The sequence below is a fragment of the Pseudophryne corroboree genome, chromosome 7 (assembly GCF_028390025.1).
Source record: "Pseudophryne corroboree isolate aPseCor3 chromosome 7, aPseCor3.hap2, whole genome shotgun sequence".
Lineage (NCBI taxonomy): Eukaryota > Metazoa > Chordata > Amphibia > Anura > Myobatrachidae > Pseudophryne > Pseudophryne corroboree.
In genome coordinates, this window is record NC_086450.1 from 47244298 (window position 1) to 47262707 (window position 18410).

The 18410-nt window shown below is 48.1% G+C and overlaps 1 protein-coding gene across 2 annotated transcripts in view; it reads left to right on the forward strand.

Annotated features, from left to right (window-relative positions):
- The window catches only part of LOC134944515 (uncharacterized), a 463054-nt gene extending 445735 nt beyond the window's left edge, over nucleotides 1–17319 (forward strand). For both annotated transcript variants that reach the window (XM_063933135.1, XM_063933136.1), the window contains one exon: nucleotides 14098–17319. In XM_063933135.1, the coding sequence (XP_063789205.1) occupies nucleotides 14098–14260 (163 nt within the window). In that variant the 3' untranslated portion in view covers nucleotides 14261–17319. The remainder of the gene's footprint in view (nucleotides 1–14097) is intronic.
- The last annotated feature ends 1091 nt before the right edge of the window (nucleotides 17320–18410 follow it).

Sequence of the window (18410 nt, forward strand, 5' to 3'; positions counted from 1 at the left end):
CTAGCAGCTGTTTACTCTACTGTGCTCCTGTCCTGGCAGTTGAATCGCAACACCATTCTAATGAATGGTGATTGCAATTCATGTAGGCACGGAAAGCTGTGCGTTCCGCTTCGCCCCTGACATTGTAATCACCATTTCAGGATGGCGTAGACTGACAGTAGAATGGAGAAGGGCAGCGGAGACTGCTGTCTCCCCACCCCCTTCTCTGATCCCAGCCAATCAGAGGAGCCATGGGCATATGCAATTATGTATATGCCGGGGTCTCCTGACTGTTCTCCCCCGCTGCCACCGATGACTTCGTTGTCACTGCTCTCCTCCCCCGCCGCTGCTAAAATGTGACCCGACATATACATATGCCGGCTCACATCCTCCTTACTGCCCTTGCCCAGCTGTTTGCCAGTGAGCCCCCACTCTATGCTGTGTCCCGCTGCTGGAGCGCTGGTTTCCCCGGCGCATGCGCAGAAGACATCTGGCGTCCGGGGACACACCGCACATGCGCAGAAACCCCCCCCAGCCGCGATATGAAGAGTGGAGAATGGAGAAGCCGGGGTCATGGGTCAGCCAGATACAGCATCGCATCAGGGAACAGGTAAGTATTAGTGAATTGCATTAAACATATGAAAAAATACCTGAAATAAGAATGCGATGTTTAGTGAGAAGTTAAACCTAAACATCGTATTCTTACGTGAATAGAACCCTAAGCCTTGGATGGAGATAAAGTACCAGCCAATCAGCTCCTAACTGTCATCTTTCAAACCCAGCCTGTGACAAGACAGGAGCCGATTGGCTGGTACATCATCTCCGTCCACTCTATCTCCATCCAAGGCTTAGTAAATAGACGGCATTGTGTTCTCAGGCCCCCGCCAGGCCTCATTCACACCACCGCGTGGTCCGTACGCATGCTGTTACAGTATTCTCATTAATGACATTGGGAATCTTAGCGCATTGATCTCTCGTCGTGTTTTTCAATATTTGGTCAGGTTAATTAACAGTTGCCTCTCGTTGAGATTTCTTTCTTTGGTTTTCATGTTGATAGCTTTTAATAACATGAGAAAAGCTTAATAGCTGATGCTAATTCATTAGGCAAATTAGCCCAGGTGACTGCACTCATTCATTTACATGAAAGATTTCAATAAATGAAGCTTTTCAATATTAACAGCACTTTACCCATTATGAACTTTCTACAAACATTGGTGGTTTCCTAAAAACAACAGTTACTCGTTAAGTATGCATTAGAGTGCTCAAATAAATTCAAAATATCAGCAAGACGCTGGATTTTATGTGCGGCGTTGATTAAAAATGCTATAAATGTAATAAAGTTGCAAATTTAGCAATATACACTTGTTGGAACACGTGAGAAAATACTGCGTGCATAGTACCCAGGACAGTGCGTGTACACATACAGTATGTGAGCAGGAAAATTTTTGTTGGAAATTATTAGAAATATGGGCGCAAGTGCGACATACTGTAAGTGTACGTGACGTAAAGGTTTGGACTAGCCCACAGGGGTTCAGGGGAAACCACCGGTGGGCCCTACTGCCTGGGGGCCCACCTCCTGCTCTAAGGATCAGGTTCCAGAATGTGCACTTGAATTATACATTATACATATGTTACCTTATACTGGACTATGGTGTATTTTCTACAGTGCATTGCTGTTATTAATCTGGTACATTATCATGCATGCAGCATCTTAATATATTTTTCTCTGACGTCCTAGTGGATTCTGGGTACTCCGTAAGGACCATGGGGTATAGACGGGCTCCGCAGGAGACTGGGCACTCTTAAAAGAAAGATTAGGTACTATATCTGGTGTGCACTGGCTCCTCCCTCTATGCCCCTCCTCCAGACCTCAGTTAGTATCTGTGCCCGGCCAGAGCTGGATGCACCCTAGGGGCTCTCCTGAGCTTCCTAGTAAAGAAAGTATTTGTTAGGTTTTTTATTTTCAGTGAGATCTGCTGGCAACAGACTCACTGCTACGTGGGACTGAGGGGAGAGAAGCGAACCTACCTGCTTGCAGCTAGCTTGGGCTTCTAAGGCTACTGGACACCATTAGCTCCAGAGGGATCGAACACAGGGCCCGACCTTGATCGTCCGTTCCCGGAGCCGCGCCGCCGTCCCCCTTGCAGAGCCAGAAGACGGAAGAACCCGGAGAAAATCAAGTCATTGTTAAGGTGGGTACACACTAGTAATGTGCTGTGCACCGGACATTTTTCGGGTTTTGTGTTTTGGTTTCGGTTCCGCGGCCGTGTTTTGGATTCGGACGCGTTTTGGCAAAATCTCCCTGAAATTTTTTTGTCTGATTCGGGTATGTTTTGGATTCAGGTGTTTTTAAAAAAAAAAACCCTCAAAAACAGCTTAAATCATAGAATTTCGGGGTAATTTTGATCCCATAGTATTATTAACCTCAATAACCATAATTTCCACTCATTTCCAGTCTATTCTGAACACCTCACACCTCACAGTATTATTTTTAGTCCTAAAATTTGCACTGAGGTCGCTGGATGACTAAGCTAAGCGACCCAAGTGGCCGACACAAACACCTGGCCCATCTAGGAGTGGCACTGCAGTGTCAGACAGGATGGCACTTAAAAAAATTGGCCCCAAACATCACATGATGCAAAGATAAATTAAAGAAAAAAGAGGTGCGAGATGGAATTGTCCTTGGCCCCCCCCCCCCCCCTTATGTTGTATAAACAGGACATGCACACTTTAACAAACCCATCATTTCAGTGACAGGTTCTGCCACATGACTGTGGCTGAAATGACTGGTTGGTTTGGGCCCCCACCAAAAAAGAAGCGGACGTCACAAACACTTGGCCCATCTAGGAGTGGCACTGCAGTGTCAGACAGGATGGCACTTAAAATAATTGGCCCCAAACATCACATGACATCACCAAAAAAGAAGCAATCAATCTCTCCTTGCACAAACTGGCTCTACAGAGGCAAGATGTCCACCTCCTCCTCATCGTCCGATACCTCACCCCTTTCACTGTGTACATCCCCCTCCTCACAGATTATTAATTCGTCCCCACTGGAATCCACCATCTCAGGTCCCTGTGTACTTTCTGAAGGCAATTGCTGGTGAATGTCTCCACGGAGGAATTTATTACAATTCATTTGATGAACATCATCTTCTCCACATTTTCTGGAAGTAATCTCGTACGCCGATTGCTGACAAGGTGACCGGCTGCACTAAACAATCTTTCGGAGTACACACTGCAGGGGGGGGGGCAACTTAGGTAAAATAAAGCCAGTTTGTGCAAGGGCCTCCAAATTGCCTCTTTTTCCTGCCAGTATACGTACGGACTGTCTGACGTGCCTACTTGGATGCGGTCACTCATATAATCCTCCACCATTCTTTCAATGGTGACAGAATCATATGCAGTGACAGTAGACGACATGTCAGTAATCGTTGGCAGGTCCTTCAGTCCGGACCAGATGTCAGCACTCGCTCCAGACTGCCCTGCATCACCGCCAGCGGGTGGGCTCGGAATTCTTAGCCTTTTACTCGCAGCCCCAGTTGCGGGAGAATGTGAAGGAGGAGCTGTTGACAGGTCACGTTCCGCTTGACTTGACAAGTGTCTCACCAGCAGGTCTTTGAACATCTGCAGACTTGTGTCTGCCGGAAAGAGAGATACAACGTAGGCTTTAGACCTAGGATCGAGCACGGTGGCCAAAATGTAGTGCTCTGATTTCAACAGATTGACCACCCGTGAATCCTGGTTAAGCGAATTAAGGGCTCCATCCACAAGTCCCACATGCCTAGCGGAATCGCTCCGTTTTAGCTCCTCCTTCAATTTCTTCAGCTTCTCCTGCAAAAGCCTGATGAGGGGAATGACCTGACTCAGGCTGGCAGTGTCTGAACTGACTTCACGTGTGGCAAGTTCAAAGGGTTGCAGAACCTTGCACAACGTTGAAATCATTCTCCACTGCGCTTGAGTCAGGTGCATTCCCCCTCCTTTGCCTATATCGTAGGTAGATGTATAGGCTTGAATGGCCTTTTGCTGCTCCTTCATCCTCTGAAGCATATTGAGGGTTGAATTCCACCTCGTTACCACCTCTTGCTTCAGATGATGGCGGGGCCGGTTCAGGAGTGTTTGCTGGTGCTCCAGTCTTCGGCACGCGGTGGCTGAATGCCGAAAGTGGCCCACAATTCTTCGGGCCACCGACAGCATCTCTTGCACGCCCCTGTCAGGGTTTTTTTAAATTCTGCACCACTAAATTCAATGTATGTGCAAAACATGGGACGTGCTGGAATTTGCCCACATGTAATTCACGCACAATATTGGTGGCGTTGTCCGATGTCACAAATCCCCAGGAGAGTCCAACTGGGGTAAGCCATTCTGCGATGATGTTCCTCAGTTTCCGTAAGAGGTTGTCAGCTGTGTGCCTCTTATGAAAAGCGGTGATACAAAGCATAGCCTGCCTAGGAACGATTTGGCGTTGCGAGATGCTGCTACTGGTGCCGCCGCTGCTGTTCTTGCTGCTGGAGGCAATACATCATATAGTCCTTAGTCTGCCCTGCTCCACTTGTCCACATGTCCGTGGTTAAGTGGACATTGGGTACAACTGCATTTTTTAGGACACTGGTGACTCTTTTTCTGACGTCTGTGTACATTCTCGGTATCGCCTGTCTAGAGAAATGGAACCTAGATGGTATTTGGCACTGGTGACACAGTACCTCAAGCAATTCTCTAATTCCCTGTGAATTAACGGTGGATACCGGAGACACGTTTAACACCAACGCAGCTGCCAAGACCTGAGTTATCCGCTTTGCAGCAGGATGACTGCTGTGATATTTCATCTTCCTCGCAAAGGACTGTTGGACAGTCAATTGCTTACTGGAAGTAGTACAAGTGGTCTTCCGACTTCCCCTCTGGGATGACGATCGACTCCCAGCAGCAACAACAGCAGCGCCAGCAGCAGTAGGCTTTACACTCAAGGATGCATTGGAGGAATACCAGGCAGGAGAGGACTCGTCAGACTTGCCAGTGACATGGCCTGCAGGACTATTGGTTTTCCTGTCTAATGAGAAAATTGACACTGAGGGAGTTGGTGGTGTGGTTTGCAGGAGCTTGGTTACAAGAGGAAGGGATTTAGTTGTCAGTGGACTGCTTCCACTGTCACCCAAAGTTTTTGAACTTGTCAATGACTTCTGATGAATGCGCTCCAGGTGACGTATAAGGGAGGATGTTCCTAGGTGGTTAACGTCCTTACCCCTACTTATTACAGCTTGACAAAGGCAACACACGGCTTGACACCTGTTGTCCGCATTTCTGTTAAAATAATTCCACACCGAAGAGGTGATTTTTTTTTTTATTTGACCAGGCATGTCAATGGCTATAGTGTGTTCCCACGGACAACAGGTGTCTCCCCGGGTGCCTGACTTAAACAAACCACCTCACCATCAGAATCCTCCTTGTCAATTTCCTCCTCAGCGCCAGCAACACCCATATCCTCATCCTGGTGTACTTCAACAGTGACATCTTCAATTTGACTATCAGGAACTGGACTGCGGGTGCTCCTTCCAGCACTTGCAGGGGCGTGCAAATGGTGGAAGGCGCCACCTCTTCCCGTCCAGTGTTGGGAAGGTCAGGCATCGCAACCGACACAATTGGACTCTCCTTGGGGATTTGTGATTTAGAAGAACGCACAGTTCTTTGCTGTGCTTTTGGCAGCTTAAGTCTTTTCATTTTTCTAGCGGGAGGATGAGTGCTTCCATCCTCATGTGAAGCTGAACCACTAGCCATGAACATAGGCCAGGGCCTCAGCCGTTCCTTGCCACTCCGTGTCGTAAATGGCATATTGGCAAGTTTACGCTTCTCCTCAGACGCTTTTAATTTAGATTTTTGGGTAATTTTACTGAACTTTTGTTTTTTGGATTTTACATGCTCTCTACTATGACATTGGGCATCGGCCTTGGCAGACGACGTTGATGGCATTTCATCGTCTCGGCCATGACTAGTGGCAGCAGCTTCAGCACGAGGTGGAAGTGGATCTTGATCTTTCCCTATTTTACCCTCCACATTTTTGTTCTCCATTTTTTAATGTGTGGAATTATATACCAGTAATATCTCCTATATATTTGCCTTAATCTGTGACTCTGTGCTCGTAACGCTGGGCGGAGTCACAGAGCTGGGCGGAGTCAACTGCTTCTGCTGCAGGGAGCTACTCCATACCCAGCACCAGCAGCAGTCAGGTGCAAGACCCTACCTTACAGTATAGGAGGTGAGGATGGCCACTAGCTGCCGGCTGCTGTGCCTGTCCTCCCCCCCCCCAATCACCTGTGACAGCGGCCTGTGTGCTGTGCAGAGCGGGACCCGAAAAGGGGGCGGAGCTACGGCGTCACGAAGGGGAGGAGCTACACGGAATGGAGGGGCGGAGCTACACGGGACCACACAGCTGAACAGTGGTGGAATCAGCATTGCAGTGACGGCCAGCCAGACTTGGTAAGTGGAGGGTGAGAGAGAAATGTGTGTGTGTGTGTGTGTGTGTGTGTGTGTGTGTGTGTGTGTGTATATAGTGGGGGTGTGTGTGTGTGTGTATATATGGTGGGGTGTGTGTGTTTGTATATATGTGTGAATTGTGTGTGTGTGAGGTATGTCTGTGTGTGCGCACTTTATGGACGCCACTGCTGGGGGGGCCATTACATGCAAGGACGCTACTAATATAGGGGGGGCATTACGTATAAGGACGCTACTACTATAGGGGGGGCATTACGTATAAGGACGCTACTACTATAGGGGGGGCATTACGTATAAGGACGCTACTAATATTGGGGGGGCATTACGTATAAGGACGCTACTACTATAGGGGGGCATTACGTATAAGGACGCTACTACTATGGGGGGGCATTACGTATAAGGACGCTACTACTATAGGGGGGGCATTACGTATAAGGACGCTACTACTATGGGGGGGCATTACGTATAAGGACGCTACTACTATGGGGGGGGCATTACGTATAAGGACGCTACTACTATAGGGGGACATTACATATAAGGAGGCTACTAATACTGGGGGGCATTACATATAAGGACGCTACTACGGGGGGGGCATTATGTATAAGGACTCTATTACTTCTGGGGGGCATTATGTATAAGGACGGTGCTACTACTACTGGGAGGGCATTACATGTAAGGACGCTACTACTACTGGGGGGGCATTATGTATAAGGACGGTACTACTACTGGGGGCACATTATGTATAAGGATGCTACTACTACAGGGGTGGCATTACATATAAGGACGCTACTATTACTGTTGGGAGGCATTACATATAACTGCTACTACTACTGGGGGGCATTACGTATAAGGACGCTACTACTACGGGTGGGGCATTACATATAAGGATGCTACTATTACTGTTGTGGGGCATTACATATAACTGCTACTACTACTGGGGGGGCATTATGTATAAGGACACTACTACTATTGGGGGGGCATTATGTATTAGGACGCTACTACTACTGGGGGGGCATTATGTATAAGGATGCTACTACTACTGGGGGGGGCATTATGTATAAGGATGCTACTACTACTGGGGGGGCATTATGTATAAGGACGCTACTATTACTGTTGGGGAGCATTACATATAACTGCTACTACTACTGGGGGGGCATTATGTATAAGGACACTACTACTATTGGGTGGGCATTACGTATATGGACGCTACTACTACGGGTGGGGCATTACGTATAAGGACGCTACTACTACGGGTGGGGCATTACGTATAAGATGAATACGATTGTGCTACATTGTGGCGTAATTTTAAATGGGGGTACTATTGTGTGGCCATGCCCCTTAGTTGTGAGACCACACCACTTTTCCCGATGCACAACAAAGGAATATGGGAGGGCGCAAAATTCATAGTTTGCAGGGGGGCGCCGAACACCCTAGCACCGGCCCTGGCCACCAGTAGCAAAAGTACACCACGGCCACTGATACTATCTGCAGGGAGGGGAACAGCGCTGATATGGAGGGTACTTGCAGGCAGCGAGTCGCCGCCCGCAGCTCCTCTCCCACCTACACACCATACCTGCCGCCTGACACCCACACCCCAGGGAGAGGGCGCTAGCTCAGGCACCGCTAGATCAGCATCTGCAGCATACAGACAAGGGCTGCCATGCTCAGCGGCAAGCGGTGCGGAGCATGTGCAGCGGGACAGCGCCACGACGGGACACGCACTAATCAACATTGCTGCTGGGCCGGAGCTCCCTCCGTCTGCAGCCTAAGGACGCGCGCCGCACCTCTCCAGGGAAACACCATGCCTGCCCGCCCACAGGGCTCCGGACGCTTACCTATGCTCCGCGATCACAGCAGCTGACGCTGCCATGCAGGATGGAGGAATGACGCCCGTCAGACGGGGCGGACAGTGTGCGGCGGAACGGGGCCAGGAAGGAATGCTGACCACGACCCATTGCTGCTGGGTCTGAGCTCCCTCCCTCTGCAGTCACCATCTCACAGCAGCAGCCTGGAGGTTAGTGGCCACCACGACCCGCACATCCTTACCTCACACATACCTCACATATACCTCACATATACCTCACATACCTCACACATGAGAGCAAAGGTACACACACTGTGACATCACACCTGTAGCCCACCCCTATATCTGCTAAGTACTCCCCGTCACTATGCCCTGTCACCCTCATCCTGCTCTCTAACTGCCTGTCTGTGTACTGGCCTTCACCCCTCTCACACCATCACCAACCCTCACTAACTACCACAGAGACTATGTGCACTGATATCTGCCCCTCCACCACCTGCAGCGCCCCTGGACCCCTCCCCATCCCCCGCACCTGCCCCTCCACCACCCGTGGCACCCCCACCCACTGCGCCTTCGGACCCCCTACCCCACCCGCAGTGTCTTCCAAACCCCTCCCCCATCTGCAGCAGCCCCTCCCCCATCCACCACACCCCGCATCTGGCTCTCCCCCGCCCGCTGCACCTTTGGATCCCCTACCCCACCCACGCAGCAGGCCCTTCCCAATCCGCATCGCCTACACCATTCGCAACAGCACCGCACCCGCCACTCCCCCACCCACGTTACCCCCGCATCCACCCCTCCCCCACCCACCGCGCCCCCTGGACACCTCCCCCATCCACTGCACACCCGCACCCACCCCTTCCCCATCTGCAGCGCCTTCGGAACCCCTCCTCCATCCGCAACAGCCCTGCAGCTGCCATCCCCCACCTGCGACACCCCTGCTCCTACCCCACCCACAGCGCCTTCATACCCCCTCCCCCATCCACGGTCCCCACTCCCCAAACCCCTTCCTGTTGCAAGGGACTACGCCCCCTTCACCATCGGACGCCCTATCATTGTGCAATATTCAAACACTAACAAAACTAGGAATGCAGGTAATACTCCATATATTGAACCCCAGAAAGGCGTGCAGGGGTTAAGGGGGCGTAGCCCCTTCCGACGGTGTGAAGAGCGCCCGTAGGGCGCGATGAAGCACCTAGTATCAATAGTAATGGCCTACTGTACTGTACTATATATGTATACTGTTGGTCACCAAAATGCTGCACTGTAATACTATATATACTGCTCACAAAAATGCAGCACAGATATGGAATGGATACGTGCAGTGACACAGAGCTGCAAGATACAGCAATGGCCTACTGTACACAACTATATACTGTTGGGTCACCAAAATGCTGCACTGTAATACTATTTATACTGCTCACAAAAATGCCGTACAGATATGGAATGGACACGTGCAGTGACACAGAGCTGCAAGATACAGCAATGGCCTACTGTACACAACTATATACTGTTGGGTCCCCAAAATGCTGCACTGTAGTACTATATATACTGCTCACAAAAATGCCACACAGATATGGAATGGATACGTGCAGTGACATAGAGCTGCAAGATACAGCAATGGCCTACTGTACACAACTATATACTGTTGGGTCACCAAAATGCTGCACTGTAATACTATATATACTGCTCACAAAAATGCCGCACAGATATGGAATGGATACGTGCTGTGACACAGAGCTGCAAGATACAGCAATGGCCTACTGTACACAACTATATACTGTTGGGTCACCAAAATGCTGCACTGTAATACTATATATGCTGCTCACAAAAATGCTGCACAGATATGGAATGGATACGTGCACTCAGTGACACAGAGCTGCAAGATACAGCAATGGCCTACTGTACACAACTATATACTGTTGGGTCACCAAAATGCTGCACTGTAATACTATATATACTATATAGTATACTGCTCACAAAAATGCCGCACAGATATGGAATGGATACGCGCAGTGACACAGAGCTGCAAGATACAGCAATGGCCTACTGTACACAACTATATACTGTTGGGTCACCAAAATGCTGCACTGTAATACTATATATACTGCTCACAAAAATGCTGCACAGATATGGAATGGATACGTGCAGTGACACAGAGCTGCAAGATACAGCAATGGCCTACTGTACACAACTATATACTGTTAGTCACCAAAATGCTGCACTGTCTGTAATACTATATATACTGCTCACAAAAATGCAGCACAGATATGGAATGGATACTTGCAGTGACACAGAGCTGCAAGATACAGCAATGGCCTACTGTACTGTACTACTATAATTATTATATACTGGTGGTCCCCAGTCCCCACAATGCAGCACACTGATCAGATATTTTCAGCACACTGAGCACAGATTATTTGCAGCACACTGAGCACAGATATTTGCAGCACTCTGAGCACAGATATTTGCAGCACTCTGAGCACAGATTACGGAGCTTTTCAGGGAGAGAAAGCAGCCATGTCCTCTCCGTTCAATCTTCAAAGCACGAGTGAAAATGGCGGCGACGCGCGGCTCCTTATATAGAATACGAATCTCGCGAGAATCCGACAGCGGGATGATGACGTTCGGGCGCGTTCTGGTTAACCGAGCAAGGCGGGAGGATCCGAGGCTGCCTCGGACCCGTGTAAAATAGGTGAAGTTCGGGGGGGTTCGGATCCCGAGGAACCGAACCCGCTCATCTCTATTTATGAAGGGGCCCAGACGTTGCACTCTCTAATGGTTAGTCAAACCAATGAGGTGGCAGGCCACACCCCGTCTGCAGACTGGCCACACCCCTAAACATGGGCCCCTACCACTGCGTTCCCCCGGTGGGCCCTACATGCCCCAGTCTGACACTGGTGACGTATGCCTGCCATAAACCGGGAGCATATTCTGCTGTTGCTGTCCAGCTCACAGCATAAGAGAGTTGCTACTTTGCCTCCGCTTGCAATTATGGCTTTATTGTGTAATGAAATCACAATACACTTGCGGTTTTGGGGACAGTATTATTTACTAATATGGCATGAATATCCACCTTTTCATGTTTATGTTTTTGTATTAGCACTAGATTAATACAGCACTTACTGTCTAATGCCCCAGTAACCATTTTAACCACTTAACTGACAATTTATTTTGCCAAAAACGCTCCAAAATTGTCAGGGTTTTTTTATGAGTGAATTAGATGAAGAACATGAATTTAACCCTATTCAAAATTATTTTAGTAAAAAAATAAAATAATTTATTGTTATTTATTTGTTAAAATATTTTTCAAACATCGAAACATTGATCTGTAACATCGTGACCATCGGAACATCACGGCTTTCATTTTGAAAGCTGGGACAGCCTCCAGATATACGGGGGTGGGGTGTCGGCTTGGGAGGGTTCATTTACACTCCCCAGCGGCTGCCATTGTCTGCAGCCGCTGAAGGGGGGGGGGGATGCTGCCGTGCTGACCGCTCAGCAGTGATCGGCAGCATGGCAATCAGTGGGGAAGAGTGCAGGGAGGCAGAGGGACCTTCTGGTCCCTCTGACAACAGCAGCGGAGGGAAGTTTCTCTTTCCTGCCGCTGCTAACACTCTCTGACTGATCGCATCCTGTGCGACCAGGTCAGATAGAGCACTTGCAGGCATGGTCGCATCTGATGCCACCATGACAGGCAAGTGGTTAAATAACTTGAACTGAACATAGGGTATATTTATTAAAGTTATTTTGTTTTCGGGGATCCTCAAAAAATCTTAAGAAACACCAGGAAATAATAATTATTAGAGGCTGTGGCAGATATTGGAGATTTGTAAATAGTTTTCCCCCATATGTCACCCCCTGATGGCAGTGTATGGGCCGTTCATAAGCCAGGTCCGAACCTGGAAGCAAAGTGATTGTGGTAGCCATCACTTTGCTTCTAACCATTCGCTTGGAATGGGCTTTTCCAGAATCTCTGTTCTGGTGCTCCAGCTTTAATAAATGCCTGTACGTGGTTGGTGATAAATACACCCCTTCATTGTAGTTATAGGGTATTTTAAGACTGTAGGGGGCCTGGGTGCAGATGTCTGTGCATCCATCCACCCCCTTATGATAATGTAATTGCAGCAGACGCACGCGCAGTACATCCAGGGCCGGTGCAAGGTTTCTCGACACCCTAGGAAAACCTTCAGCCTGCTACCCCCCCCCCCCCCCCCCCGTCCCGTCCCAAACCACACACCAGTACCTACTTTCCAGCCCCCCAGGTGAAAGTGTGGAGGTAGCATCTTAGAAGTTCATAGAAGTTCAACAGCATACTTATAACGGGAAGTATTACTAGAAAAAAGAAAAAAACACCGCCGTGTGCCCTGTGATATTAACGCCAGCTCAGGCAGGCGTAATCACATAGGCAAACGCAGGGGGTGGGGGTTTCTGGTTGCCCGGAAACCCCTCTCCTCTTGGTAAGTGGCTTAAATTATGACAATAGCAATGGTATATAATACAACTACTAGAGCTGCTGTCACATCATGCAGTTTAAGGGACAGAGCAGAGCTGCTGCATATGCCCAGTGTAGCAGCTTCATCTACCAAGTTTGCTGTGTGTGGAGTCCTCAATCAGTGCACTGGTCTGGACCAGAGAGTATCTACCAGATAGATGAGACAGGAGCCTTATCATGATGTGGGAGAATGTGTGCTTAGAAAATGCAGTACTGGTTCTGTTATGTTTGTGTATTTATTATGGCTTGTTTAACCTTTTCCTGACCACTTATTTATATTATTTAAATGTTTGATACAGACTATACTATAGTCTGTACCAGTGTATAAAAAGATCAGTGTGAACATTAATGTCCAGGGTCTGTACTAGGTTCTTCTACCGCTCCCCCAGACTCCCGCACTTGCTCCAATGTTCTACAGAGTGGGAGATTATGGACTGCATTTGGAAATCCCCCTCTAGAAATCCTGCGTTTGCCACTGAATCACAGGGCAGCATTGCGATAAGCAGCCATTTGCATAGCTTTCTCAGCCTCCCCGGCACACAAGCTGATCATTGGTAAAAAAAATTCATACTTACCAGTCCCAGGAGCCGGTGATCAGTGCTCCGGTGATCAGTGCTCCGGTGATCAGTGCTCCGGTGAGTGCTGCCGGGCGCCGGGTCCTCCATGTGCTGCGCTGTGACCCCTATGCAGTAAAGTGACGCTGCAAAACAGCGGCTCACTTTACAGCACCGGGGGTCACAGCAGAGAAGCAGGATCCAGCACCCTGCAGCCTCCTGGAGCAGCGGACACTGGCTCCTGGGACTGGTAAATATTAATCCGTAGGGGGGGGGGGGCTTTTTTGCAGCGCTGGGGTAGTTGCGATGGGGGGGGGCTGACCCGGCGGCGGCAGTAGCGATGGACATGGCACATGCGCAGCTCTGTCCCTGCATGTGATAATTGATACATCCATGCAATGTTCTCAATTATAGCATTGTGAGTTTGCCCAATATTATCGCACCACATCAGATGCGGATGGTGATAAATCGGCCCCTAAAGCTGATACAGTATATGTATGTACAATACTGTATACCTGTACCCATAGGATATAAACAAAAAATGTAAAAAAGATTGTAAAAGTTGCTACTTTGCACAAATGCAGCCACAACTGAGGGAATGCCTTCTGTGTCTCCATGCGTGTGGCTTGGCAACTGTGGCTAACTTCAGACTCATCATATCATCATACTGTACATGTATTCTGCTAACATGACACTGTGTAATGCCCACTGACTCTATGGCACAGGTTGTACTTCCATGGACCAGTAATGCTCACTCATGGATTGTTGTGCTTGCTTTAGGATGCCCTCTCCTTGCCATGCCACTAGCTGCAACGCCTATGAGTTGGGGATCGCTAACAAGACCCAGCGAGAAAGACCAAAATGTTCCACCGCCAACATTCCCCGTAGAGCAAGATCCACATTGCTTCGTCAGCCGCCAAGAACATCTTCTGCCAATGCTTGAATCCCTGGTGTACTTACACACCCAATGCCTGGAAGGGGACAGAGCAGAGAACTCAGCTCACATCAAATCTGAACCATGACATCAAGAGGACTCTACTTAAGTAGTCCTATTAAATTCACTTCTTTCAGATGCTGGATTCATTGTCTAGGGTTGCTGAGCTGGTATAAGATAATTGTTTATACAAAATAGGACTCATTGTCCCCACTTCGGTTTTATTATCTATTAACTGTGAAAACAGACTTCTTAGTTATGAATTGATAAATCTGATTAAATGTTAAAAGGGGATTAACCCTTTAGCTGCCAGGAGGTAATTGTAATTGCCCATTTTTGAAGGTGTCTTCATCTTGCACATTTTTTGTATATTTTTAATATGCAGTACTGTACATTTTGGCCCCAATCCTAGGAGCCTGTCCTTTTTGCACATACTGTAGTGCCATGTGCTTCTATGGTCGCAGCATTACACCTAGTTTCATATGCTAATGTGACAGTCGGTTGAACTAAATTGCAAATCTTTTCATCTGAATGTGCAAGCCTAGCCCGTCTTGTTCTGGTGTCTGCATTATAAGTATCAGCCCGGGCACCAGCTCCATGCAAAGGTGCAAGAGATCCATCAGGAACAGGCTTCCCTTCCCTGTACACGTGACTCAGATGTTTTTTAAGAGGTCAGGTTCCCCAGGCAGCTTTCACCTTTATTGTGCCGTTGGAGTACTCACTGCTACTAACCACAGCACACAGCCCCGGGAATAATCAGCTGCTGGAACTACCAATAATACTGGCATTTCTATACGGGTTCCCAAAATCTTAGCATGCCATGTGTAAGTTAAATATGTAATTTTAAAGGATATGAGTAAGAGGTGGCACAGCAGAATCACTCTATGTGTGCTTATATACAGTATAAGCCAGCACAATTCCATGGGTTTACAGTTAATAAGACTGATCCTGAGATAAGAGGGAGTCCAGCCAGAAGGTGCAATTTTCCACCTTTGCAAAACAATGTTGCGCTCTGGAGGTTAGTGCTGAGGAGCAGATATAAAACATGTAAGGAATGCCAGTGGTGCCCAGAGGGAGGCAGATAGGTACTAATTACCTAGGCTTGGGCGTGTTGGAGTGGCCAAGTCTGGGTCAGCTCCTAAGGGGTCCCCAGGCTCGAGCATGACCACATGCACACAGTGGAGAGAGAATCCCAGGGCTGCACCTCTACTCTGCCTGCCACCCGGCCACGAGAGAGGATCCTAGGGCTATCCCCTCCACAGCCCTGCCCCAATTCAGTCAAACATCCCGGCCAGCGTGACCACGCAGTGAAGAGAGGACCCTAAGGCTGCCCCCTCCACTCTACCACTGGCTGGACTGGTGATGACAGACTGCCTCCCCTTCCGTCAGTAACAGCTCATCTGGAGCACACCAAGGAATAAGTTATAAGTAAGGATAAGTAACGTACTCCTATGTGGCCGCTAGCTCCCCCCCCCCCCCCCCTTCCTCTGTGCAGCATGTGATGCCACTTCACGTCACTGGGCATACAATATTTTTTATTGTTTTCCAGACGTGACCATGACTTCCCGCATTTGGTCACTTCCCTCAGTCCCTGGGTGCGTGGCATCTCTTGATAGCCCTTAGTAGGGTGGGGAGGTGGTCAACTTAGCTCATCTCTGAATCGCAGTGTTAGAAGTGTTAGAATTAAGCTTTCCAGTTTTTGTGCACTACACAAAAAAGCAGCAATATGTTCCCGATGTAGAAGATGGCAATTGCATTTGCGACACTTCCATTACAACGTAAGTCATCCAGGCAAAAAATGTAACCCTTTAGCTTTGCTTTGCCCCTACCTCTAAATAACGCCCACACTGAACTATGATTGTCTTGATCATATATTGGGTGGAATGCACAAAGCATCGCATTTTGCATGCGATGCATCCCGCCACTCTCCACATGCATGAAGAAAATCACAAAGGACAGCTCTTGCGGTAAGAGATGTCCTTTACGATGATAGGACTTCCGGGTTTAGGACTCAGAGTCCTATCTGCACATGCCTTGAGAGATGGTCGCGCCACAGGGGTGCTGGTAGGGAACCACCCATTGTCAGCTATGCAGTAAAAAGGACACAAAACTGCTTGAAATGCACTAGTACTTCTCCTTTTTGGGCCAGATTTAGCATTAAGTGTTGTAGGCCTCTCCTACACCTGCAGATAAAAGTGAACAAGACACAGAAACTCCTGTTTCCATGAAAGCATAAAATAACAGCATAGCCGAACAGATTTTGCAATTCACAGATAACTATTATTATCTAATACAAACCAAATGAATAGTTTGTATTTAAGAACTGTGTAGAAAAATTATTATATATCTGATGGAGCTGCGCTCATCTGAGGCGGCTCCACCGTAACCGTGCACTCCCGGTGAGTAGGCGATCTGTCTACCTAGTCATGCCGGGAGTGCACAGAGACACTCCCATTCTAAGCATCTCTGTCCACACCCGGCAGGATGGAGACGCTTTCAGCAATGGGTATGCCCGGGCGGGCGCTCCTAGTCTCAGACGGAGCCACGACTAGCGTGGCCCCATCTGTAACTCATTTTATTAATTTAGTAGCGTTACTGATGACTGACTGTCATTTATTTGATTTTATAAACAACATTTCCAGACTTGGGTGTGAATAATATATTACAGATTAACCAAATATTCCAAAAACTGGAATATTTGGACCCTGTAGTAACGTCACAATGGGGCCAGCGTCATTATGTCACTGGAGTCTGCAGCCAATCACAGACAGCTGGGGGAGTGGCTTTGCAGCCACTCCCTTGCCATCACTACTTCCAGGACCCGTCGCCGACACGACGGACCCCCCCGCCGGTGCGCCGGAGTCCCCCGACGATGTGGCAGACCCACCACGAACCCCCTGGACCCGTCCTGATAACAGGTAGTCTATTATCCGGAAAAATTCCATATCAGGAATGCTCCTGGTCCCGAGCATTTCAGATATACGATGCCCGACCTGTAGTACTATTTTCCCAAGTGTCTACATTCTTTTTTTTTTGTCACAATTGACCATAACACACTTAGGGGGACATTTACTAAGCAGTGATCAGAGCGGAGAAGTAAGCCATTAGAGAAGTTGCCCCATCAACCAATCAGCAGTTCTGTATCATTTTATAGTATGCAAATTATAGATGTTACTTCAGTGCTGATTGGTTGCCATGGGCAACTTCTCCACTGGCTCACTTCTCCGCTCTTATCACTGCTTAGTAAATGTCCCCCTTGGTTTATTATTGGTGCATTTTGCATTTAGGAGATAAGACAGCCGACATAGCTGAAGGTTTTACTGGGCTTTTACTGTATCATTCCCATTACTAAGCATTAAAAGTGTAATCCTTCATGTGTCTCTTAACGTGATGAGGTGAAGGCTGTATCCGACACAATGAGGCGTATCTGAACATGACTGGAATGGACAGCGTTATGATGTCACTTCTCTGAGGAAATGCAGCTCGGTCACAATAATGAAGAAAAATTGAGGCATTTGCATTTAATTGCTGTAATTTCATTAATGAATGTTTGAATAATTGTTAAGTTTCTTTCCATTGCAATTCAGAAGATTTCATTTTATGATTTTTTAATGTGGAAACCAAGGCTAATTACTTTGTTTTTCCGAGCTGAGCAGAAATTTTAGCAGAGAAAATGATAGTGAAGGGGGACAGTTCTACAGGGAAAACATCCGGGTGGAGGGAGAAAGACAGAGAGGGACGAAAGGAAATATCAATCATAGGGTGATAATTGTGTAAAGCAGCAAAGTTTGAGAACTAGTTTATACAGTAGAAAAAGATGTACTCTATATTATGGGGGTGATTTAGACCTAATCACTAGGCCGCTAAAATTGTAGCCCTGCAATCAGATATTTGCCGCCAAAGGGGAGTGTATATTTGCCGCGCAAGTGTGCGATCGCATGTGTATACCTGTAATACCCCACAATGTGAAGTATTACAGTATGTCTGACATTGTGCATCACACTACATTGCAGGTGTATGTCATTATATAACTGACAGACCGCAGCCCCAGCAACTGCTCAAGAGCTCAGGAGCAGGTCACATGACCAGTCAGGTGGTTAGGCCAGTGACAGTTGGGAGAGGGAGTTGATGGAGAGCTCGCTGAGGGGACGGACAAAGG